Genomic DNA, 27,035 nt, shown 5'->3' on the forward strand with positions numbered 1-27,035 from the left:
AAATAACCCAATAAAATCAAATACCACTTCACAAAAAAAACATTATTATCTCTTTAAAATCATCACCAGTGATTATATTATTTTTTTCCAGGTTATTTAAATAACTTGGACCAAACAAGGCCTAAGGGTTTGTTCGGTGGAAAGTTATTTAAAAAGTTGTAATTTGTGTTGATTTTGAGAAAATGATAAATTTTTTTAAGTAAAAAGTATTTTTCATGTTTTCATTAATGAATTAACTAATACCGATTTATGCTTAATGCGGCAGGATCCAGAATTTGTACTTAATTAGTTCTCAGTTTTGAAGACTTTTCCTACCTCTTAAAAATATAATAACAATTTGATCCAATTCAGTCTCATGGTAAGTAAGAGTGTAAGACCCATAAATGTAAGAATTTTAAATTAGAATCAACATGATTTGTCCCTACTGATATAAAATAAAATAAAATAAATCACAAATTAGTTCACAACCCTTTGGTTCTAATAGATTAAATACTTGTCATCAAGATTGCCATACTTAATTACCTTGATTAACTTTAAAAGTCAAGAAGTCAACGATAAATATTGAAATGAGTGAATTTTCAATACAAAAATTAAATATTCCGGCCCTAATGGATTAGATCCCATCTTGGTTCCCGTTCTGTTCATGAAGACTAAATATATTATAAATTAATAATGAAAAAAAAGTCAAGTTAACCCTTAAGCTACAACAATAAGTAGTTGAATTAGTAAAATAATGGTGGTCAAACCTCAACTTAAACAAGCTCCAAGGTTAATTAAAGAGAACCCACAATCAAATGCTACGATCCCTCCTCGCAATTCTATCAACATAATAATAAACAAACACGTTTCTTTTAACCTCAGTTTATATTTAATATACAATATGTGATTAGTTATCTTGGTGTGAACTTGTTACTTAACTTTAAGGTCAATATTAAAGATGCCACTTTTTCTTAAAATAAAAATAAATAAGTTCAAAAGAAAAAAAAAGAAAAAGTAGGGTTGAGAGAAGTGAAGGAAATGTGGTCCCCCATGACAAGTTGAAGGATGAGAGAGAGACAGAGAGACAGTGGACAAAAACACAGAGACAGAAGCAGAGACCCGCACGTGAGAGAAGTGCCCCATAATTAACCCTCCATTCTCTTCCACCACTCATTTTTCAACAACTCATCCTTCTCAATTATTTCTATTTTTCAGAGATTTCAAAATATATAAAAGTTTAATTATTTTAAAATTTATAGGAGTAAGTTTCACTCAAACTTCCATTTTTCTATTTCTATTCAAACATATTGATCTCATTATTTATTTGTTTATTTGAAATTAAGTTTCACTAAAAATTGTTTGAATAAATTTTATTTAATTTGTATGAATTAGATTGATCCGACTTATAAACAATAATGGACTTTAATTACCTAATAAATTGTTAATATAAATTTTATAAAAAAATATTATTTTAATTAAATTTAACACTGACATTTAACAAATAAGTTAGATATCTAGAATAGAGAAAATGATAAATTGACACAAATTTTTTTTTATAATGGTTCATTTATATTAAATATAATAAAATTGTTTAAACACAATATGAAAAAATAAAATAAAAAATTTTAAAATTATCGATCATGAAAATAAAAAAAGAATTCAAATATGTTGTCTGCTTTTTGAAACAAAATTAAAAAATTGTCGTAATAATAACGTTAACGTTATGAATTATAGAGATGCATACGACTACTACGAAAATGAAAGATTATAAACCGAAGCAATTAAACATATTAAACACACTAAACATAATTTGTTTATATGCTGAATCAAACTAGCTCTAAATAAATTTACTCCAAATTTAGTTATTGTAAGCATACAACCTGACATTAAAAATCAAATTTGCATATATAGTTAACATCCTATTTCTTTATTTTGCTTAGAAATGTATACTGTAAGATTCATAATTAAAAAAAAAACATATATATCATAACTTATAATAAATTACAAAAATCAAGTCTTTGCAGATTAAATATGAAATCTGACATATGTTATATTATATTACATTTTGAACATCAATATTAAAAAACATTTAAAAATGAGAACATCAAGACATGACAACACAAAATGCACATAATAATTGAACACAAATTTCATTCTAAGCAAAAGGTGTGGAACATTGACCTGTTTGATGGCTACTAGCCAGCTCTGCACACGGCCAAGGGCTAACCCCAACCGCAGCCCCTTTTACATCAGAACATAGCCACGGAGCAGTTTTTCGAGGCTTTGTTCCAGAATTGAGGTTTATATTCGATAAGCAGATCCCGGTGAAAGGCGAACCACTCAACCCGCGTATCAAACCAGGCTGCAAGACATTGTCCCCCCATACAACCCTGATATTTACATTCTTTACTACTGGGAGAGCGTTTGGATTGAAATTTTCATCGGGATGGTCTCCAACATCTCCGGCTATCTTTATACCTGTTCGGGCTTTATCAATGTAAACATTTGAGATATTAATGTTTTTTATGTAACCACCTCTGCCTATGTTTGTTTTCAAATGTACGCCAATTCCCATGTCGTAAAGGTTTATGTGCTCTGCTAATATGTTTTGTACACCGCCAGATGTTTCGCTTCCTATTGCGATTCCTGCAAATGGTGAAGATCCTGACACCCTTCGGATTGTGATCTCGCTGCTGGCCCGGCCATATGCTATTCCATACTCGTCCCATCCACTTTTAACTGCCACCATGTCGTCTCCGGTTGAGATGTATGAATCCTCAATGCATACATGGGAGCTTGAATCTGTGTTTCATTTTTGTTTAGTATGTAAGTTTAGAGAAGAAAAAAACTAGAAAAAATAGACTTTGATGTAGTTTGGGCAATCGGGCGCTACCTGGATCAACCCCATCTGTATTGGGAGAATCGCGTGGCGCGAGTATTGTCACATATTGAATGACAACATTGCTGTCCACAAGGAATTCAAAATTAGACCCGAAAAACAGTTATTCTTATAACATAGGTTAACAATTCAAAGTCTGTCAATATTATGCAATTTGCAGATCCATTTTGGAACTTTTTTTGAAAAAATCATTTATTTGGCAAGAGAAATTATTGGGAGAGGGAATTTGACAAATATGTTATTAAAGAAAGTTTTGTAGCATATCTAAAAAAAAGTTTCATCTAATTCAATAAAAAAAAAAATCATACCAAATTGCTAACAAAAACAATTTACAAAAGTCACCATCATAAAATACTAATTTCCAAAAATAATACAAAAATTATAAGATCTCAAGAATAGATAAAGATGTGAGATTTCTGAGTTAATCTCAAACAATATCTCACAAATCCATCATCACATCATTCAAATCAACTAAAATATCCTCTGTTTATTAAACATATAAATTTTTATTATATATTTCATTTTACTCTAACAAGTTAATTTCTCCAAATAACCCTAGATAGAACAAGGCCAGAGTCTCATAAGATCTTGTTCCATATGTTTGTTGAAATCAATCAATTATTCAAATCATGTAATAAAATATATTTACTGTACTTTTTATAACATCTTAAGAATATTAAGTAAAAATAATAATTTAGTTATTTAACTCAGATAACCCCAAATGATTACATTTTCATCAGACAATATTTTATAAAAAATCTTAAATATCAGAATAATCCTACATGAGTTTAAGTAATCAATCATATAAGATACACAAGAGACAACAAGCTTACCTGCAATAAACTGGATGGATATTCCAGAAAGGGGAGTTTTTGAAGATGACATTGGAAATGAGAATATGCTTGGAGTTCATGAATTCGACAAGACTTGGTCTAGTAAACTGAAGAGTTCTTTGCCTCCACATATTCCACCAAACATTACCCTGCCCATCAATCGTCCCATTTTCTCCTAATAAAAAACAGATTCATTAGTCTAGAACTAATAGAACTATTAGTTAGAGTTGTCTTAAAACATTCTGACCCAACAGTAAAACAGGACATAAACCCTCTTCCATTACTAACCAGTAATAATCACATCATTGAGATTGTCTCCATGAATGAAGCTTATATATCTTCCTCCAGGAAGCTCCCTCCCCCTTCCATATGAAGGCAAAGGACTAATCAAAGGCCAATTTGCTGTATCCTGAAACATTGTTGAAGATGACTTCATACATGTGTAATGTGAATACAAATATAGCTGCCATATATTTTTATTCACATCTAAGACTCAACAAGTAATGTATTGACTTCGATTTGTCTGAATTGGATTGATGAAATGGGAATGTTCTTCGGCAGTTTTGGTTCATTGAAAGTGATGATGTTTTGGGTTTGACAGTGTCTTCATAGTTCTGATGCTAGATGATTGTATGGGTTGTGTTTATTAGGTTCACTTATGTGCCTTTCATAAGTTGTTTGCTGCATTTTGAATTGAGGTGTTTCCTCATTCAATTTGTTTCTTTTCTTTTTTTCGTGACATGAGTTTTGGCTCATTCACTTGGTGTTCAAAGTGTAACTTTTCTGGCTCTATTAATAAAAGGATCAGTGAATTCTTTACCTTATCTAACCATTATCTTATCTATAAGGTAAATTTGATAGTAATTAGTAAATTAATGAAAGATACAGTAGACAAACATTGTTACTGTCATCTAAAAATGGAAGTATAAGACAAAAGGAATAGTATCCTCTTTTGATTTCCAAGGCCAGAACAAGATAGCCAAAGATAATGTAGAATTACTAAATTCATCTGTTTATGTAAGCAGATGAATTATCAAATTTAAATAATTGACATAAATGATTAATAACCAATAGATCATAGTCAATTGCTACAGCTGTTATGTCTGCAACTGATGTAATTGTTATGCACATGCATGTAGGTCCCCAATCCCCATTATCCTATCAATTCTGGAAATAGTTTCAAATAATTTTTTGCTAACACATGTTCCTTTCATTCCATTGATTCATGATCACACAATTTAGTTCAGTTCATTTGAAAATAGCAACTAAAATCATAAGATTCACAGAAAACATGTATAACATTTACCTGAGTTGCTTTGATTACAGCGCCTCTGGCCAAATAGAGAGTCATATGGCTTGTTAAATTGAAGCTCTCTGTTAGATATTCACCAGGAGGTATATAAAGCAGCGTGCCTCCTATCCGTTTCAGATGCTGAATCCGAAAAATGGCCTCCCGAAATGCTTTCGTATTCAGTGTTCTTCCATCACCTACGCCTCCAAAATCCGTAATCGATATCTTATCGTAACGATTCTTCATCGGCACTAGTCCGGAGCAAGTATCAACATCTGCGCTCGATGAACATATAATGCAGAAAATGAAACAAATGATACTATGCGAAAAGGCAGATCTGTGCATATTTCCCTGTGGTAGTAAATGTAGAAAGCTCCAATTCGAAGTTTATAAGTAATGTGGAAAGAACGAAAGAATCTTCAAGTAGATCTGGAAATGTAGATAAGTCCAAATATGGCGTGAATGGGGACTAAAGGCAATGGGGAGGGCGTAAGGGTTAAAAGAAGGAAGACGACACTAGTCGTGGGTTGTCTTTTTGGGGTATTAAATTAAGGGACCCCTCCCCCCCGTAAGGCTGTTGTAATAATACTACAATGCAAGCTGGACCACAGTAATTAAACCCCACTCCACAACGGCTCAACCCCAACTATCCGTTACTTATTTAATATCAAATTAATTTTAAGAGTTTTTTTTTATCATATTTTTTAATACTCTTGTTCTCTATTCAACTGTAATGTAATAATTTATAAATTATATTATTATTGTTCTAACCATTTACTTATTTTCTTCACTTTCTACAAATAATTCTATGCAGTTCCTTTTCAAAAACTAGCTCCAATTTTTTATTTTATTTATATTAATCAATAATATTGTTATAATCATACTTTTTTCTTTATAAATTGAGAGAAATAAGAAATTGATAAATATGGTAACAGGCTTTATCCAATAGGCCTGCCCTAAGTGGGAAGGGCTTTATACAAAAAAATGGAAGTAAAGCTTGCCCACCTGCCCGGCCCATAATAATTTTCCATTTTTTTTATTATATAAAAAGGTTGTAATGGGTGGAACATTTGGTTTTTGATCTCTTACTACTTGAAATAATTTTTTATTTATTATTATAAAAAATAGCATGTGAAGAATGTATGTCCTTAGCTTCAAGATTGACAGCTGAAATAATAATGATAATAATTAAGAGTCAAAATTGCAATTCCCAAACATTAATGAGATTTATCAATTCTTACAAGATTGCCTATTAAAACGGACAAAAAAGGACCATCTCTTCATGTGATGATTAGGAAACATACTGTAAGTTAGCTCTATGACCTAAAATTCAATTACAAACAAGACCATTAATATTTGATTATCAGATTATTAATTTATTAGGGCTTTAAATTAGATCCTTTCTCTTATTAATAATTTGATCCAATTTGATAATAACTAAACACATAGGAGAAAACACTAGTCTAACAATTTGAAGTTGTCATTACTAGGTAAATGATCCTATACAACCCGAAAATCAAAAGTAATTATTTTCATATTATATTAGTGTCTACAAATTAAGGCCTCGGTTCTAAAACAATTTCAGCACCCTTTTCTCGGTCCTATTGTGCACATGGGCCAGTTTATGTTTTTTTGTTTAATAATTCTATTTTGTTTCCCTTCTCTTATATTTCTCTAAAACCGAATTATGTTATTTCTAAAGTTGTTATAAGTTTGTAACCAACTACTCTTGGGTATTTCAGCCGCTATAAATGTTGATGCTCACCCCACTTTTTGGTCATAAATGAAAGCTTGTGAAAGTTGTTACTCTAAATTATTCTCTCGGTCACCTTTATCTTGAACTATTAGGTGTATTCTAGTAATATTCTCTTCTCACATTTGGTTCTTCTCTCTTTAACCTTGAATTCTCTTCTCATATTATTTCCGCTGCGCTTGAGTATAGAATTCCACGCTCGGTCCCAACTATCAAGAACCCGATTCTTGGTATCAAGAACTCGAAAAGCTAAGTTATAATTTCGAACTTAACAGTTTCACACTAGTTAAAACAAACAGGTAAAACATTATTCAATATTACAATAAACAACTCAATTGTATAACAATATAAGTACTTCTCATTTATTATTGATAAGGGGACAATTTTATCTTTAATATAGGACACCATTATTAAACAAAAATACTAAAATACCTTCTCAAATTTACCACCGTAAACGCTCTTACCGAATAAGCTCGAGTAAATCCGACAACAAAAACATATCACTTACAAACAGTAAATTAAAAGAAAATTCCCTTAACAATTCATATCTGATGATGAAAACATAAGACTACAACATGTTTTTTACAATTGCTAGAAGAACACTAATTAGCAAGAACATCCCAAATCAAATCCGCATCAAACGATGGCATACGATCAAGCGGATAAGAATCAAATACCCAATCCTCCATTCCGACCGACGATGAAGACGGACACTCAAACGAAACAGACGACGGCGAATTTCCACACTTCCATTCCCCATCCGAAACAGCCGGAGACACCATTTCATTACTAAAGCTTTCATTCCCACCAACTGAAACAGAGCCATCAACAACAACAACCTTCTTCTTCATCTCTCCAGATCCAGTACTTTTCTTACAAATCTTCTTACCCTTTTCTCTCTTCACCTTCTGACAAATTGCTTGAATCTTAGCATCAACCGCAGTCTTCAAAGCATTAAGTTTCGACCCATCACTGAATCCCAATTTGGTAGCATCCTTAAGATTAGGGAAATTAAGACGAGCATATTCACCTCTGAGTTTATAAGCCGCACGGTCGTAAGCATAAGCAGCAGCTTCAGCCGTTTCGTAAGTACCTAACCAAACCCTCATTCTGTTTTGAGGAAGTCTAATCTCAGCAACCCATTTTCCCCAGTGCCTCTGTCTAACTCCTCTGTACTGTTTCTTCTTACATGGGTTTATGTATTTGCACGATGATGATGATGAAGAATAAGGAGAGGAAGATAGATAATTTGAAGCTGCACGAGAGGCTGATGGGTTTTCTTGGCAAAATTTGTTCAAGATATCTCTTTGACGGAGATAAACAGAGGATCCTAATCCTAATCCTGAAGGCTGATGAATTGGGTTGGTGGTGGTGATTGGATCTGATGATGGGTATAGAGAGAATATTGAATCTAAGGTGTTGCCGCCGGTTAGTATGATTTCTGATAAGGATGATCGGATGTAATTGGCGTTTTCGATGGTAAAGGGGGTTTTGATTTCTTGCATTTTCAAAGAAATTTTGGATTTCAATTTCAAAAATGAGTGATCCAGGCTAAAAAATATATGGATCAGAGATCGAGAGAAGAGATTGAGAGAGAGATTGTAATGAAATTGATCTGCTGTGTTGCCCTATTTATAACACTGCCATAGTCTACATTATACAGAGACAGAAGAAGAAGAAGAAAGAAAGAAAGAAGATTTTCTATGGCTCATGCTTTTCGGTGATAAAAGAAAATTTATAATTATTTTATTAATCAAATGACTATCCTACCCTTCTCCTTTCTTTGGACAGACTGTATTCTTTGGAAATATAGTTACTAAAAAAAATTAAAATTATAATCTATAGTTGTTTGAATTTTCTCCTAATTATTGGGATATATTTTATTGGTATTAGTTTAAAAATTATGATATTCAATAAATTATATTTAAATAAAAGTTACGGTTTCGATTCTTACTTAAAACGTCCTAAAGCTAAAGTAAATGTTATTGTTGGAGTCTTTTTATTAGTGACATAACAAACAAACCTTAATATTTGGGTTATCATTCAAATGGATTTGTCGAATTTTTAACGATCGTGTATTCGTTTGATCACATCATTCATAATATAATTTCTGATATTCATTCCGCAAATCCGGTGTAGTTAATTTTGTGATTTTGTTTCTCTACCAGTCATTTTTAGTATACATAATGAATGATTTTTTGTTTTGTTTTTTTTAATTAAAAATATAAAAGTCTTAATATTATTATAAGAGGGTGAAGAATGTAATTTGATTGCTGAGACATTTTTCTAAGCTTGAGTGTGGACACCGTGTCCGTACTTAAAATTAAAAAGCTAACTTTTGGCTTTTATTGCCAAAGTCAGCTGTATAATCTAGACCCTCTTTATTCATTAATATTATTTTTTTAATAGGTTAATTAAATTATATTCATTTTTTAATTTTAATGAATTGATTGATATATGTTTTTTCCTTTTAGTTTTTTTTTTTTTATAAAAAAAGTAGTTGTATGATAATAATGGTATTTTGCCACGTTATATACATCTTTACTAACATAGGCCCTTTGTTTTAAATTTGTAAAATTCAATTGATAATTAAATTCCAATTACAATATATACTATATATATCACATCATCTAATATTTAATCATTTAAATATATAATCTAATGCGTTATAACCTAAACATTATATGTAATAGTGCATGATAATTTATAGTGAAAAATTATACTCGTAATTTTTTTTTTATCTTTTAAACAATTCTTAACTAACACTTAAATTATTTATTATTATTATATATATTTCAGTGAAATATGTAATACCTTGATGTTTTAATGTGGTTTAAATTAGATAAGATAATGGAGATGCAATGTATGAAGTGACAAGTACCTAATAAAAACAAAAGTGTACTAGTTTTGATTTAACTTTAATACGATTACTATTTATTGTTTTACCATTTTTAGCTAATGTGCACTACTTGTGACCCAAATTCGGGTGGGGCGTTAATTATTACCATGTTCAAACATTTATTTCATGTTTCTTCATTTTTTTTATTAATCAATGTTAGGAATTAGGATACTTTTTTCTTACAAATATGGCCTATTTATTATTTCTTTTTTAAATTTGAGACATTTTTTTTTATTTTTGTGCCATTTTTTTAAAATTGAGTTTTCGAAAAACAAAATTGAATTTTTTTTATATTAGCTAGGAATTATTTCAAAAATTATCAAATTAGAGAGTGAAAAATAAGGAACCTACCCTGACACAAGAATATATTGCCTAAAAATTCCATTAGTATGATCAATCGGTTGCATCTGTTTTAGATTCTATTGATATCTTTAGTATTATTTGTGAGATGTTAACGGATAATAGTTTATAATTTATTATATATATATTTTTAAAAAAATCAATATATTAAAAATGATAAAAAAAAAATATTTAAGCACAACAACAAAATATAACATTAAAAAAAACGTTACTTTAATAGGTTATCGAGCTCGTAAGTTATCGAAAAGAATGATTAACTCCGACGGATTTTATTCGATTTCCAAAATTAATACAAAAAATGTCATAATAATAGTATTATGAATAATACGTACGCATCGAACGACTACGCTAATCAAAAGTGTAGCGATTTTCTCTCAAACCCGATAGTCTACCAAAAAACAATTTGAATGATAACTCAAATATGTATATTTGTCATATCAGCTACATTTATCTAAATTTCCTAACAATTACTCAAAGACTCGAATATCACTAATGAATTACAGTAATACTCCAAAAAAAACCTCTAGATACTAGTCACCTTTGACAATATAAAAGTCAGTTCGTTCAATTCTCCAATAATTATTATTTCAAAAACATTCTAATAAAGGTTGTTTAAATGAGGATAATAAGACATACTAAATTGTTCATTTCTCCAATAATTATTAATTCAACAGAAACATTCTAATAAAATTTATTTTTTCTCGAGGTATAAAAGTCATAAGATTTTCCATTTAAAATACGAATTATATGATTAAAATTATAGGGAATAAGATCCTTAGCTACATAAGTATTGTCGATACAAACCAAATAATATAGTACTAGCTAATTATACAAGTTTAATTTCAAATTAATTATTATTCACCTTTTATTTTGTTATATATATATAGTAGTACGAGACATCCAAACTTATATTAGTCTCCTTATTATTTTCTACACCTTTATAGTCTATATATATTTGTATTTTCTCATTGTAAAAAAAACATATTTTTATTTGACCTAGCTAGCTTGCTAGTTGTACAATATTATATTAATAACATGGTATAAGAGTTAGGGTTAATTAGGAACACAAATTAAGCATGGAAAGAAAAAGTTGGGCCAGTAATTAGACATGACATGTCGAATGTGTGATGAATTGAATGATCTCCACATGAAGATGTCAGCTATATAGATTGAATTAATGATTAATAATTAGCATATATATATAATTAATCACTTGATCTTTGCATGGAAAAACTATAGACAACTACCTAAACCAACCCATGAAAACATCCCATTTCGATCGAATCATCACTAATTATAATAAAGTTAATTAAATTAATTATCAACCACTTATGAATTCATTCATTGGAGACTAGATAGATAGGGTCGGTATCAATGTGGGTCCTAATGTTATGAAGGTGCATTAAAGACGTAAAGTAATTGGATGGACATTGAATTTCAATCGAACGTGATCATGCAGGGTCGGTCTTCAAAAGACACTGCTTGTGATGTGGACCATATATGCATCCACCATCTTCTTCTTCTTCTTTAATTTCTCCTTTTCCCTTTACAATTTTATACACAAGAGCTAGCTTAGCTAGACATGTGAACAAAACCTAACCCATCATCTCACTTTGCCAAGTCAATCCAGAAAAGCATATTTGGACCACTATACTATCTCAATTCTCATGCTTTCTTATCTTCATTCCCCACCTAACTCTTAATTATTTCTTTATTTTGAAATCTATATTACCTTTGTGAAAATTATTAATTAACTTAAAAAAGAAGAAGAAAAAAAAGAAAGAAAGTGTATATATTTTGGCAGGTCATTTTCAAGTAATGAATGTAAATTGCCAGTTGTTAAAAAGAAGAAGGGTATTAGTGGAATTTGACGTTCAAAAAAGTTGTATTTTGGCAGGATATGAATTGGTCAACATTATACACAGTCTGAGTCGACACCGACTTTGAATGGTCCCTTTGTTTCATCGTCCATTTGCCGACGACACGTGTCACATATTGGTGGCCATCACTGACACCCTGTCGTTAAAATCATTTATTCATCAAAAAGTTATTTTTTGACCTATCCTCACAACCTCCTCCGTGACTCAAGCTCAACGATGTCGTTTCAACTCAATTTTTTTTTAATTTTTTTTAAAGTGATGTATGAATGACTTCATTAAGTTCTCAAATTACATCATCATGTGAAATTTCTGGATAAATTCATTAAAAAAATAATAATTGATAATGATTTTGAAAGTGTAGAAATATTATTTTTAATAAAAAAAAGACTTTAGTCATAGTTTTTAAAGATTGAATATATATATGGAGTTAGACATTCTAGATAAAGTTATTTTTTAATAAAATTAGGAAAAGAATACAATATATTGCTACAAAAAGAATGTATAAACCCGTTACGGAATGCTTAAATAATAAATCAATAATTGTGAGTTTATGTATATAAGACACTTGTCTTCTCCGATGATGACTTGATCCGATTTGAACGGGAACCTCATCAATTTTATCTGTAATAGAAAGTGAAAGCTGCTTAAATTTAGTTCATATAAAATTTTCATTTTGGAGATAATAAGAATAAGCTAGGTAGTAGAAGTTGTGTGGTACTAGTACTTACACGCCCATAAAATTAGGGGAAATTACATATGGTATGATATGTTAATAATGTTACTGTCATCTTTTTCAAATAAAGTTTATATTAATGTTATAACTTGTCATCGTCGATCCTTATATGGGACGTGACAGTTATTAGTTGAGGTGTAATTTCCATTTTATAATTCATTAATAGGTATATTGATGAGGTTCTATTTTCAATACATATTGTATATTTATTTATTTATGATTTATTGCATATCATATCATAGTTTTGACTTTGGATGTGTTCATAGCCACTACTTTTGCATTGGAACAATTTAATATGCACACAAAATCTTCTAAAGTCCAACTACAAACTTTTTAGACGATTGTACACGACTAGGTCTCCGGTCAAATGTAATCTTTTCGGAATCAATAAATATCCTCTTTTAAAATCTTATAGTCCTCCGTTTTAAAATATATATGTAAGATGAAAGAACTGAGATTGAAAGAAAATAAAATTTATAAGCAGAGGAAAAACTTTCGAATGAGAGTTCATACTCCTAGATTTTTCTTCATTAGAAACCAGTGATAAAAATTGCATAAAAATAGAAAAATATATTTTTAGAGCCTAAATCTACATCAAGAAAGTATCTAAAAGTACTTTCATTTTGCTCTATTTTATCATGCAATTGGTGTAAGCTTAAATCAAATGAGATTAAATGACTAAGCAAACTAATAATTAGAATACCTTGATTCAAAGATCTTTAGTAAGTTATCAAACCTACCTACAAACTTCTATGTTAGCGCATCATTCTAATTATGCAAAATAATAGTTTAGTTTCCAACTCATTTTCATTTCTTCTTCCAAAATCATTCCTTTGAAAGTGTAATTCCTCCTCATTTGAATCATCTCAACTAATACGATCAAATGCGAATTCATTTCGAAAGAGGGAAATCAAATGACTTGACCAAATTCATTTGGTTTAATTTGGGAGACCAACTTCTTATAAGGTTCTATTTCATTTAAAAAAGTAACCAAATTTTAGAAATTTCTTTGCAACCTTCATTGATATTTAAACTTAATTCGTGTAGTGTAGATTAATTTTACAAAATTTTAGGCAACTATAGAACTATGACTTGCAAAATTCTCAAGTCATTCCATCAAATTATATCACAGGTTATGATCCAAATTTCAGCAACCTCTAAGATAAAACAGTGGACTCTCTTAGCCAAATCAACTTTTGCCCAATCAACTAGTATGAATCAATATCTTGCACTTGCTCAAGACACGAGAACATGAGTTTTTTATCTACGATTTAGAATTCAGAATTGGAGTGAACTTAATAAAATAACTAGTTATATTTTTATTTTTATTAATAATTAAATAAATAAATAATGAATTATATTTCCTCGGAATATCAAACTACCTTTCTTAGCGGCTACCAACAAACAACAAATTCCATCTTTTACTTCCGTTTCAAATTATTTGATTTACTTTGAGCGTCGTACTTCCAAGAGCTTGTTGGGCTGTTGGTTACAAAATGGGCTTCTGCAAATCCGGCCCACCTTGCAGTAATAAAATAAAAATGTTAAGCCATCTGTTTATCAAACCCAGCCCATTTTTTACAATTGATTTTATTTAATTTTATACAAAAAAAAGAAATATATATAAAACGTGATATTATTTTATTTTATTCTTTATAATTTTTAATAATTAATTGACATCTAATTAATTATAGAACTCTACCGAATTTACTATTAAATATTGACCAAGTTTAACGAGTTTATATAGGAATATTTCAAAAATAGATTTGTTGGCACCAAATTTAAAAATTAATATAACTACTGTTTACAACCGATTGGCATGCAATAATTCAATAAAATACTTCTACTTAATTAATTGATGCATAATATAAACTAGTTCATAGATAAAAAAAATTAATATATAAAAACAAATCACATATTTTCTCTGAAGATTCATCTAAAATTTTGAGCATTAAACTATAGTCACTAACTCACTAGGAAAAAGATAAAATTAACTAATTAATATACCCAATACTGACAAGCTCAGCATTAAACAAAGAATTATTTAATTGTCACACATTAAATCCATTGTATAAATGTCAATAATAAAACAATATGAAAATAGTTAAAAGAGGATTTGCAAAGTAACCTGAAATCATAAATCCTTCCGTTATTGCTTCCTTTATCAACAAAATAAAATTATATTTGTAACAATCTTTTCTCAAGATGAAATTCTACCTATATTCATCCTATCAAGTAAAACCTTAATCTATCCAAACCTAAACATAACTAAAAGATCTTTTCAAATTACAAATAAAATAAACAGACCCATCAAACATCAATTATCTGCAATTAGTGTTTTTTGAGTTCAACCACAATTACAGTAATATTTTCTAAGCTGTTCTTGGCCAAAGCTATCTCTGCAAGCATGGCGGCTGCATCCGCCGCCCATCCACCCATAGGAAACTTAAGTAAGAATCTCGCCGTCGCTTTACAAGCTTCTTCGCCGGAAACAGCCCCCCATAAACCCCCACTTCCAATTATCAAAAATTCATCTTCTTCATCTCTGTCTTTAATCAAAACCTCTACCATCTGTGAATTCTGATCATACCCATTCCTCTGTTTCTTATAAACCCTGTCAATCTGCAAGAGAAACTAAATATAAGAAACCCTAGAAATATAAGAAACCCTAGAATGTTTTTTCGATAACAAACCTCTCGATCATTGATTAAAGGAACAGCTTTACCACCACGGCAAAGAACTGCCATGGAATGACAGGTGACAGAAACTATAAGCTTCTTCTCCGTCAAAACAACTACAACTCCGGCCACCGTAATCACTTCCCCTGTATTTGAATGCAAGTGCATATCTTCAAAACTAGCTCTCATGATCTTAGCCCAATCCATTCCACCTTCTTCTCCGGTGGAAGAGCTTTCACAGATTAGTCGACGGTGAAGAAGAATATGGAAACGGGTACTCCAAAAAGACGCTAGATTTCCTCCGTCGTCGGTGCTGTGGTAAACTGCGAATAAAGAGATTTTGTTTGATGAAAGTAATCCTGGCGCCATTGTTATGGCGTCTCCCATTGTATTCTTTCTTCCTGTAAGTGATATTGATCCGTATGGAGGCATAATTGCTTTGAACGGCGACATTGAAAGATGATTTCTTGACTTTCTTGAATAAGAAAGAAGATGATAATGAATTGCTATAAAATTAACAGAGGATTTTTTTTTTAAAAAAAAAAAAGTGGGTTCTGAATAAGAGAGAAGAATTCAAAGAAACCCTAGAAACAACTACTTATTTATAAGGAAGGAAATAAATCTTTTTTTTAGAAATAAACTATTCCGAGAATTTCTTAAAATATTACCTAAAAAATCTAAACTGATCATAAAATATACTGAACTCCTTTCTTAATTTCATATACATAAGCAACCATTTTTATTTATAATAAATAAATTGTTTTAAAAATTAATAATAATAATAATAAGACCATTTGCAATTAGGTCTAAATGATTTTAATAAACTAGAGACATGAGTCAGGTGACTGTATTTATTATTTCAAAGAAAAAAAAATCCCACATCAAACTAAATTACAATAAAAACTCTAAACACCAAAAACAGGCATAAATAAATCGTCACAAAAAAATAAGTGACACAAATTCTGTGTCGAAGGCGCCGATAAATATTGAATAGGCTAATAAGCTAAATGGTTATATGATATAATGCAAGATAAATAAATGAACAAAATTATCACCCCGTAGATCGTTCCTTGTCTCATTGATACAACAATGACTGAGCCATTATTCTTTCTCTATTTGTGTTCATCCTCACTTGTACTAATACTACTACTACTTCTTGGCTGTCTTCTTTCTCGCTTTTACTTGCTTTTCTAGGCTTCTAATCCTTTGACTAAGAATGGCTGAAGGTGGTATCCTCCGATCAACAGGTTTACTTTCATCAGTGGAAGTCGATTCCATAAGCCCTCCTCCTTCTTGCTTTTTCTTTTCAGCCGCGTACTTCTGTGCAGCGGCGTACTTTTTCAGCGCCTCAAAAAACGGGAGAGGTGGTTTTGCATCAACTACTGTTGAGGGTGCTATAGTAATTACGGGAATACCCAACATCTTTTTCACCCCAGGGGCTTTAAGTACTGTAAAACCAAGATAGGGCAAGAAGAACAATAATTACGCAAACACCATAAAAAAAACCCATCTAATTGTCGAGATAAAAAAAAGAAGAAAAACATACCCAATCCATATAAGAGCGAGAAGATATTGGATGTCACCCAATAGAAAAATATAGCCTACAAAGATCGAAACAAAAGTTTGTACTTAAATAAATTTTCCCCATATAGTCGTGTAATCATTTGTACGTTCTTACCATATTACAGAGTTAAATCATTCATGGTTTACTAAATTAAGCTATATTTTCTAACTTAATTATTTAGATTACATGATAAGTTGTGTTATCAAATGAACTTAATTTAAATATAAAATAAGATTTGAGTGAATAAAATTACCTTAGGAAAACTCATTGTGAAAGGAACTGTAAGGGCAGCAAAACCCCTCGACACATTTTTTATTGTTTTAACAGCAGGATTACCTTCCATGCCATCTTGCATATTGCACTGGAGAGTGGGAAAATGGAAGCCAGTTAATTAGCAATAATATAAAACGGGAAGCTAGAAGATTCATTCCAGCAACAAAATCAAGATAAAAAAAGTTGGCCTTGACCTTTCATCCCATATTAGCAAGATTGTGGTTAATAAATAGAACTCAACTCACCTCCACGGTTATCCAAAATGTCAATGCTGCGCAACAAGGAAGTATGTACATGCTATCTGGAGTAGTTAAATCAGTGAACCAAGATAGTCCTCCAGTTTTGAGTGAGGGAACCTTTTCTACCATGTTTGTTATCTGTTGATCAATTGATTGAATTGACAGTCAGGAATCACTTAACCAAATTTTCTAAATGTTTTACCATCAAGCATGATGATATGTTCTTACAGCGAAGAAGAAACTGATAAAAACTGGACCCTGGAAGAGCATGCCCTTCAGTGGGGTGAATGGAGTTACTCCATATCTGCGTTAATAAACAAAACTTAGTGGGAAATGTAGTGAAATAGAAAATAAGTATCCAGTCATGATCAACAACAGCAGGCAATGCCCATGGATATCATATGATTAATGAAATATTAAACAAGTAATTAGACTGAAGCTGTATCAGAAAAATCCAAGGTAGGGAGAGTAATGAAAGAATATACATCATACAAAGTCTGTTATTCGTTATGTAAAGCTGAAACATGTATTTGAATTGAAATGAGTTGTTATAAATGCTGATTTGTTCTATAGAATTTATAAAGAACCAACACATTTGATCCCTACACTACAAGCAAGGAAGAAGTTTCTTACTCCTTGAATAAGGCCTGCATACGTTGTTGCCCTTCAGAAACAGCTTGAGGATCCATGCCCTTGTAAAATCAAGAAATCATTTGGGGTCAGATTAGACAAGAAACAGAAGTGAAGGAGTGCATCATTCTGTAGGCGTAATAGGCAGAAACTGATGAAGGTGAAACAAATCTAGAACGTAGGGCATGCTTCCTTAACCAGTAATATTCTCCTATGATGGTATACACTTGTATGTAAAAGAAGATCTCTATGTAGAAACATAACCAAAATCACAGGATTGATAATCAGGAAATAAAAGAACTTCTTAAGGTAATTCAACATACAAGAAATGTAAGAACTCCCTGATTTAAGCAGGGGGTCAATGTTGTGGGTTGTCATAATCAGGAAATAAAAGAACTTCTTAAGGTAATTCAACATACAAGAAATGTAAGAACTCCCTGATTTAAGCAGGGGGTCAATGTTGTGGGTTGTCATAATCAGGAAATAAAAGAACTTCTTAAGGTAATTCAACATACAAGAAATGTAAGAACTCCCTGATTTAAGCAGGGGGTCAATGTTGTGGGTTGTCGTGCAAGAATAAACTAAAAGACCAGTTGTTACCAAAGTTGGTTTTCATCGTGGTTCTTGGAACATAACATGGGCATATTATTCCATGAATCAATCCGTTTACTAATCGCAAAACAATCTGACTATGGGAAGTGTTCCCTCAATTGAATATCAAGCAACAGTCTTGAGTTGACCAGTAAGCAACTGAAATTACAAAATTGTAAGTTGACATGCATCAAAATTTTATATATTAATTTCATACCCTGGCTGACACTTCTTGTTTGATTTCCTCCAACTTTGGCCGTAAAAGCTGCAACACAAGATCAACAATTAACGCTAGTCCATTTTAATCCTCTGTAGCCCCCCACCCCTCCCAAAAAAATAAAAGTATAAAGAACATAAGGAGTTCATGCTTGGATGAGGATGCACAGCCAAGACATAAGGCATAATAATAAGGTGTTCGATAAAAATAAGAAAGTCCTAAAAACATAAAATTTTGAATTATTTTCAGGTAAGATGTTCAGTATCAAATAAAGTGAATTGACTTAGTTTTTGCACTTGTTTTCGTCATTGTTTAACACATTTAATATATGTGATTAGTTCTATGTTGTTATTAAACCAAACTAAATTTAGAAAAAATATGAACGATCAGAAATTATGTGCTGAATACATAACTTAAGCATGTGATACAAGAATGATGATTGAAAATAACAGAAAAACTTGCAGAAAAAAAGTAAGACATCCAAACTTCCATGTTAAGCTTCAATTAGAAGCTCTAATTTAAAAATTCTAATCATTCTGAAATCTGGAGACTCAAATTGGAATATGGTTCAGGTGGGCAAAATATTTACTAGGAAGTGCTTAAGACTGTACATTAGACATAAAGAGGAGCACTAAAAAATTGTCATTGCAAAAGAATCCACATGACTGTTGACTGAAAATGACATATAAACATGATAACATTTGCAGCTCCCTTTTGTACTTCATACCTTCTTTTCACTCTTAAAGTTTCGAGTTCTACTCGAGAAATCAGATGCTTCTCCAATTACTTTTAAGATGTATGAAATTAAAGTCTTTGAGATATTGAACAAAATATTTCAGACATAAGCTTATAAAGCTTTTGAAAGGAGTCAATTTCTTGAACACAAAATGTAAAAAAAAAATAGTGTATTAGCTTGTCTGATTGACCATCAACAATTGAAAAGTAAACTGAAAAACTTGCACAAACAAGTGATTGAACTTACACTCAGCTGTGTAGTGGATTTAAGCTGGTTTATCAGCAATGGAATTGTTGCTCCACGAATCAGAAAAGTTGTTAAAGCTATAGAGGCCCACCTGGAAAGATAATAGTTTTTTCTCAGATAATTACATATCCCTAGAGCCTGAATTTAAAGATAGTTAGAAGTATAATTTTGATCCCAATTAATGCCATTTATTTATGTTCTGAAGGCAATTATGATGTCAGATTGGTTATCTGAAATGTATCAATAGAGGAATTACCAGCTCCCCATTACATCTTCTTCCACCTAAGACTATCATATAGAGGTAAGTCTCGTAGTCTAATAACATGACACATACTCCTACAATAATTTGTCTGCAAGGGTTATCCACAAGCCTCACATGAACCCAGAGACAAATATGACAAGAAAGAAAAACAGTCTTATTGTAAAAAAATGTGATCAAATGTCATGGATAAATGAAACGGCGTTCTAGAAGAATGGAGGTTATTTTGTTAATAAGTATTAGCTAGTTAGTTTCTTATTAGCGGTTACACTTAGTTTTACTTTTAAACTGCTCTATATAGCATATTTTAAGGCTGGCCTTGTGATTGAATAAAAAACAATAACATTAATAAGGAGAATTGCTAAAGCTTTTGGCCTAGCAGCAAAAATAAATAAACAAGCAAAGCTTCGCCGACATGATTTGTTGGTCAAGATAAGCTTTGTTTAATCCACCACGATTCCCCTTGAGGAGGGAAAGTAATAAAATGTCATGGATATATAATATGGCATTCATAGAGGTTATTTTGTTAATAAGTAACAATTAGTTTCTTATTAGCAGATACCTTTTGTTTCATTGTTATTCATACTGCTATATAAATCAAAACAAGTTAACCAAACCCAATTACAATAATCCAAATAAACTATTTCCAATTTCAACTTCTTCTCAACTTTTTACACTTTTATCAATAGGTCTCACTTCAAAATTATAGCTAGTCAACGATAATTTATAGATATCAATCACGATCAATGTACTACATTGTCCATTAGGGGCTAGATTTAGTATTAACATATAGAAAAGTAAGATTTTGTATTTTCATCATAACAAAATATGAGTGTTACTACTTCATCTTCAGTGTAACATAAGCAAAATGCATCTCCAAACATGACTAGCATAACTTCAAAAACTAACTGTGATAACACTAAATCATAGCATAAAAAAAAGGAGAAGGCTAACCAATTTAATCCAGTATAAGTATGAACAGCATCAATCAGGTGCTGCAAAGCTGCCACAGGAAGGGCAGAATCAGCTGCTGCAATGGCTACTTCATTTGCTATTGGAGTCGCTGCAGAAACAGCAGCAACAGCATCAGTTGTCTTGTCCACTAGAACTTCAGCCATATCAGTCATGTACTCAATCTTATTCGTCTCTTCCCCAATTGCAGTTGACATGTGTCTTCCAAACCCCATGGATGCGGCCATGGATGGAGCAAAGAGCTGAGAACATAATTTAGCTTGGTACAGAGAACCAACCCCAAGAGAATTATTTAAATTGGTCAAAGAGGGTTGATTTTGCTGAAGAAAACTATGGAAAGACCGATCGTTATGGTAGCACTGGTGTTTTCGGTCATCGTCACGATTAATATATGAAAAAGAAGGGCTGAAACGCTGCCTGTAAAAAAGCCCTGCTCTTTCTGAGAGGGTTCGCCTGTACGCCATTTAAGGTTAACAGGCAACTACATCATAGTGCAGATCAACGTTGACAATTAGCAACAAAACAAAACATAAAAAGTATGCAAATCAAAACATGAGGAAATCGAATTACCTTAGAACCCTAAACTCTGCAATTTTCTGCTGTTTGGAGGCGCGAGACTTTACTACTTCAACCTTCGCTTATTGTACTGCCCGTTTTACCCTTTTGATTTTGGGTTTAACTTCAATTTTGCAATTATCTTTACCCCTTTTTCAAATTTTACTTTTAAGTAATTAATTAATTTTAAAGTACTTCATTATTTTTTTTTTGGTGAAGTTTTGTTTGATGTAGGTTTGAAAAAAATAAACAATGTTTTGAAGTCAACAATAGTTTATTTTAATTAAGTAATTAAAAAAATAGTGTTTAATAATATAAAGGTTATACATAATTAAATAATGTTATTTTAATTAAATATTAATAATTTGATAATAAAAGATGTATAGGACTAATAAAATATTTATTTTGGAAATTAAGGAGAACACCTACATCGTCCCCACTTAAATTAAAAGCATTTTCAAATGAAATCAGGCTAATAAAATATTACACTTGCATATAGATTTTAAGGACAATTAAGTTGATTTGTTTAAAATTGTTTTGGTTAACTAAAATGTTTAATAATTGAAAGTTTTTGAATATTTTTTACAATATATATCAATAAAATTATTAAGTATAAAAAGTCAACTTTTCTTGAAATAATAATATATATAGTATTTGTATTTACCAATCCTCCATCCTAAAACTACATAAGTTAAAATGGAATAAATGATTGTGGTTCTAACCAAACCAAATAATTGAGTGAATTAAATTTAGAATAATATTATTATTTACATATGTAATAACAAAAGAATCTATCCTTTTTTGTAAAAATTATAATGAACGGTAAGATCACAAAATTAGAAGAATGGTCTATGTTTTTGGACTGCAATTATTGCAATTCTTACTAATAACCTTTGTAAACAGTTATTGTGTATAGTAAGTAAAAGAGAGGACAACCCACATTCCATTTCATTGTCCATTAGTTACAAATATTTAGGGTTTTACAGAACCCAATTTAGACAAAATGGGTTGCATATATAGTAGACTATAAAGGGATGTTAGAGAATAGGAATAAGAATGTTATTTAAAGCCTTAAGGGTATGGGTGGTTATATATATATATATAGTCTATGATGCCCTATTGTCCATGCAAATGAAAAATAATAATAATAATCTCTCAATAGTTGTATCCATATTCCATTAAGTATGGCCAATCTGACCAGGGCTCAAAGAAACCACCCAGATAAATATGCATGAAATAAATAATAAATTTGGGATGTTCTGTAATTGGGTAATTTTTATCCACACTCACATCTGTTCTGTAAAATGGGAAACACTCTTAATTAGGCTTGCTTTGGCGTTTTCAAATGGGATAATCAAAAGATTTTAGTGTTTCGAGTTTCTAAGTAAACCCATTAGAGTAGCTCAAGTGTGAAAAATCGCCCTAAAGATTTGCCCAAACATCCAAAGTCAATCATGATTCTTATGACAGTAAAATGAGCAAAATGAGCAAAAGCATAACATTATCTCAACCTTAAGTTCTTATGCCTTCAACATCACTTCTCCTAGTCATTTCTGCCTTTACCTTACTAATAATAATAATGCATAATGTCAAATGTTGTAACTGCAGTTACAAGCAAAGCAATTACCAAATCATATGCAGAAAATGACAGACATATAATGAAGAAGAAGAAGAAGAAAATGTATATATTACTAGTAAAACCTTGTTCAAACTAAATTAAAGTATCTTTTGTTTCAAATAGTATGTGCTAATCAACATGTTGCAAGAAATCAGATATATTTCTTCTTATTCAGGTGGCTAATTCAGTAATTCACTATCTTTTCTACATAATTCACTTCTTTATACCTAAAGTTTAGGTCTTCATTAAGCATGCATTCCCAATCTCAGGATCAACTTCATCATCATCATCATCATCAACCCTGCAAATTCAGAATAAAAATTATCAATAACAACAACAGCAGCAGCATAAGCAGACTGACTGAGAGACAGAAAGAGATCATATTCATACCAGAGTTTCATAAACTCGATAATCGCTTGCAGAAACACCCACCAAATCAGTGCCCGGAAAAACATTCTACATAGAAATATCAGATGAGAATTACAAAAACAAGAACAAAAGGAAGAAGATGAATCAATTTCTTACATCGACATGTTTCTGAACATTCTTGGACCTCTTCTTGGGCCTCCTCGCAGGTCTCAATCCAGTCATAGCGTAAACATCTTCTTCAACCTCCTCTCTAGAAAGCGCGACCCAAAACTTCCTCTTCGCTCTCCTTTCCGCCATATGACTTTCACCCAATCCTCTAAGCCTCATCGATTTCACATGCCTTTCACTTTGCGGCAACGGAATTGCAGTTCCGATCTCAACCCCTGCCTTCGACACAACCTTCCTAGGCCTCAGATTCCACGGCTTCGCCGACAATTCATCAGCATCAAAGATCTTCTCGCCACGATCATCGCCTCCGCCGCCGCCTTCGGCGATTCCATCCACAGCCACAGCCACAGCCACCGCTTCCTGATTCTGGGTTGAACAAGACGTGAATGAGAAACGGTTTTGCGCCTGGGATTTACTCTTTGAACCCACATCCGCTTCAATCCGCGACGGAGATGCATTGACATGTACTACCGAACGAGGAGGCGTTGGAGGTGAGTTGTGACCCGATTCTGCCGACCTCCGAAACCTATTGCCGCTGTTGATCTGATTCTTGTGTCCCCATTTCAAACAAGGTAAAGAGAAGTTATGCAGAGGCTGAGACTTCACCGGCGCCGTCGCCATGAAAATGCTAGAATTTCATCCACCGGAGAAAGATGGCCGGAAAAAAGAAGAGAGATAGGGATTATATATATAATACAGGGGCACGGCTTTTGGCTATACGTACAGTACACAATTACCTATATTGCCCTCCAAATCTTGCAGTTATTCCATTCTACTCCCTCTACTTTTAACGCTCATTGTTTCTGAATTTGTCGGCGGCGGTGGCCGCCGTTAATCAGAAGGTGGTTTACAGGCGTAATATACACGTGGCAGTTATGTCTATAATAGGGTACAATGGCAAGTGGGTCCCACCGTAGAAGTGTCTCTTTCCCACTGTTTCTCCCACTTCCTTGCCATGTCAGCATCTAACAAAAATTAATAAAAAATAATAAAAATTTTGGATTGGTAAAAGGGTAATTGAGATGAACAAGTTATTTGGGTTTATTTATTTAATTTGTATCAACATGTTTTATTTTATTTATTTTGTTTTAGTCTTGGAGTCTTAATTAAAGAATGAAAAAACTTCATTATATTAATATTAAATAATTAAAGATGAAGAGAAAAAATTTATAAACAATGAAAATAGTGAGAGAGAAGCCACTACAATTATTTATTTATTTTTAAAAACATATTTATCACTTTTAAGACCAACCCACCATAAATCAAACTCAAAACATACTTTTAAATGGATTTCTTGAACCAAATATATTGACACGTGTTTGTTTTAATTTTGATATACATGGTTGAATTAAAGCAAGGATGATGAAATCAAATTTGTTTATTTTTGGATTTGATTTACTTTATATATTTTTTTATTAATTTATTCTTAAAATATAATAAATTATTGGGTGGGAAGTGGGCCGGTCCTTCTTTTTATGTTATGCAACTAGACCTGCTATATTGGGGAATCAAATGTTGTTTATTAAAAGTTTATAATTGAGGCCCAATATATATATTAGTTTAGGCCCATTTATTATTCATTTGTACTTCAAAGCTTAGATGAGTCCATTATGATTTGTGTGTACTGGGCTACAGGCCTCGGGAAAACTTATTTGGGTTTTTCTGAGTTATATATACTCATAGCTAAGTAGAAACTATTAAATCTTGTTTAAGTGATTAAAATTTAAATAATTAGGTTTTGATTGGATTTTTATAGTTTTCAAAATATATATATATATATATATATATATATATATATATATATTCTTTGTAGGGAATGAATTTTTATCTTACAATTTTGTTTAAAAGTATAATTTAATAATATGAGTAATTAAGATTTAATTATTTGTTTTAAAGGAAACAAACATGCCCTTGAACAATATATTATAATCCATAAATAGTAGAAACATGATGACGAGAAGCTTTAATAAGCTTACCTTCCAATTACTTAAGCATTGTCGGAGCATGACACTAGAATGCTATCAAACCGTCACCTTTTTTTCAGCTCACATATGATTCGTGTTTCATCTTCATATACGTACCTGTCTGTTATAATATAATGAATGTAATCTATATATATATAATGATGCTTAATTTTTAAAGTGTCCGGATTGCCGGGTCGAGAGCTGTGGTTAATTTGGATACTTGGGTCGGATTGTGGGTTGACCCGTTTTTAAATTTAAAACGGTTAAAAATAAAATTAAAAATGATAGAGGTATGTTTCGAACTTGCAACCTAACAAAAACAAATACAACTCTTTAACCAATTAGGCTACAAAGACTTTATATTTTAAATTCAACACCAAATTTGATAAACGCGGGGCGTTTTAATATTAATATAAGTTCAACTTTTTAACTAACTAATATATAATGATGTTGACTAAATGAATACTTAGTTCGGATTGTGGGTTGACCCACCCATAAACTTAAAACGGTTAAAAATAAAATTAAAAATGTTATCTGTAATTTTTTTTACGGTTTTTTATATTATTATTCGTGCAAATGCACGGCTAAATGCTAGTAATAATTTATTACTATAATATATAATTTATTTTATCATTATCAAGTTAGGTCAAATATATGGGCCACCAACCAATAATGATTAGTCGAGTGGCTCCCATATATAAATTATATCTAGTATTTGTATTATAATATATATATATATATATATAATAATAATAATTTTATATTGTAATTAATAAGGGTTATTTATTTCAATTAGTTAAATATATTAATAATAATATGAATTAGTTCAAACTTTAACATGTATGGTTATTTTTATTTAGTTTGCAAAAATATATATATATATATATATATAGTGGCGGACCTAAAGGGCCTCCCCCAACCAGGGTAAAACTTTTAAGATATTATATATATATATTTATCAAGTAAGGCTTTGCCTAAATGGTTTTGGAGCTGAAATGTATAGTAAAGGTTAGGTGATCAAACCCTGCCTCTAACATTTTTTTAATTATATTTATACCAACACTATTTTTAATAAACTAACCCTTCCTAAAACTAATTAATAATTATTGTATTCTAATTTCAAATATAATTTTATTAAAGTAATTATTATTAATATTTTATTTTATACAATTTTTTTTTCTAAAATACAATATTTATAATAATACATAAATTTTAGTTAATATATAAATAACATTTATTTATATAAGTTAAAATATAAAGAATTATATATAAAATAATGAAAATCATATAATATTATTATTTATTTTAAAACTACATTTATATTATAAT

General features: G+C 31.0%; 5 protein-coding genes across 5 annotated transcripts; all 5 read right to left on the minus strand.

Annotated features, from left to right (window-relative positions):
• Positions 1 to 1,961: 1,961 nt before the first annotated feature.
• LOC124945528 (probable polygalacturonase) lies at positions 1,962 to 5,473 on the minus strand. Its single transcript, XM_047485983.1, has 5 exons — positions 5,018 to 5,473; positions 4,000 to 4,120; positions 3,712 to 3,886; positions 2,873 to 2,943; positions 1,962 to 2,781 (listed from the first exon to the last, which is right to left on the minus strand). Exons 1-5 carry the CDS (start codon positions 5,345 to 5,347, stop codon positions 2,135 to 2,137), a joined length of 1,344 nt encoding a protein of 447 aa, XP_047341939.1. The 5' UTR covers positions 5,348 to 5,473; the 3' UTR covers positions 1,962 to 2,134.
• A 1,742-nt stretch (positions 5,474 to 7,215) lies between these two features.
• On the minus strand, positions 7,216 to 8,365 carry LOC124945906 (ethylene-responsive transcription factor ERF061-like). The gene has a single exon (XM_047486428.1). It carries the CDS (start codon positions 8,258 to 8,260, stop codon positions 7,358 to 7,360), a length of 903 nt encoding a protein of 300 aa, XP_047342384.1. The 5' UTR covers positions 8,261 to 8,365; the 3' UTR covers positions 7,216 to 7,357.
• Positions 8,366 to 14,850: 6,485 nt separating this feature from the next.
• Positions 14,851 to 15,827, minus strand: LOC124910791 (probable protein phosphatase 2C 8). The gene is made up of 2 exons (XM_047451469.1): positions 15,321 to 15,827; positions 14,851 to 15,249 (listed from the first exon to the last, which is right to left on the minus strand). The coding sequence occupies exons 1-2, from the start codon at positions 15,756 to 15,758 to the stop codon at positions 14,959 to 14,961; spliced, it is 729 nt and encodes a 242-aa protein (XP_047307425.1). The 5' UTR covers positions 15,759 to 15,827; the 3' UTR covers positions 14,851 to 14,958.
• A 322-nt stretch (positions 15,828 to 16,149) lies between these two features.
• LOC124910292 (mitochondrial inner membrane protein OXA1-like) lies at positions 16,150 to 21,658 on the minus strand. The gene is made up of 10 exons (XM_047450919.1): positions 21,603 to 21,658; positions 21,015 to 21,513; positions 19,802 to 19,892; positions 18,820 to 18,867; positions 18,015 to 18,073; positions 17,610 to 17,685; positions 17,388 to 17,519; positions 17,123 to 17,230; positions 16,852 to 16,906; positions 16,150 to 16,753 (listed from the first exon to the last, which is right to left on the minus strand). The coding sequence occupies exons 2-10, from the start codon at positions 21,494 to 21,496 to the stop codon at positions 16,455 to 16,457; spliced, it is 1,350 nt and encodes a 449-aa protein (XP_047306875.1). The 5' UTR covers positions 21,497 to 21,513; positions 21,603 to 21,658; the 3' UTR covers positions 16,150 to 16,454.
• Positions 21,659 to 23,223: 1,565 nt separating this feature from the next.
• On the minus strand, positions 23,224 to 24,400 carry LOC124946195. The gene is made up of 3 exons (XM_047486767.1): positions 23,731 to 24,400; positions 23,596 to 23,661; positions 23,224 to 23,506 (listed from the first exon to the last, which is right to left on the minus strand). The coding sequence occupies exons 1-3, from the start codon at positions 24,361 to 24,363 to the stop codon at positions 23,501 to 23,503; spliced, it is 705 nt and encodes a 234-aa protein (XP_047342723.1). The 5' UTR covers positions 24,364 to 24,400; the 3' UTR covers positions 23,224 to 23,500.
• Between the last annotated feature and the right edge of the window lie 2,635 nt (positions 24,401 to 27,035).

This window comes from Impatiens glandulifera, chromosome 7 (assembly GCF_907164915.1).
Source record: "Impatiens glandulifera chromosome 7, dImpGla2.1, whole genome shotgun sequence".
In the NCBI taxonomy this organism is placed as follows: Eukaryota; Viridiplantae; Streptophyta; class Magnoliopsida; order Ericales; family Balsaminaceae; genus Impatiens; species Impatiens glandulifera.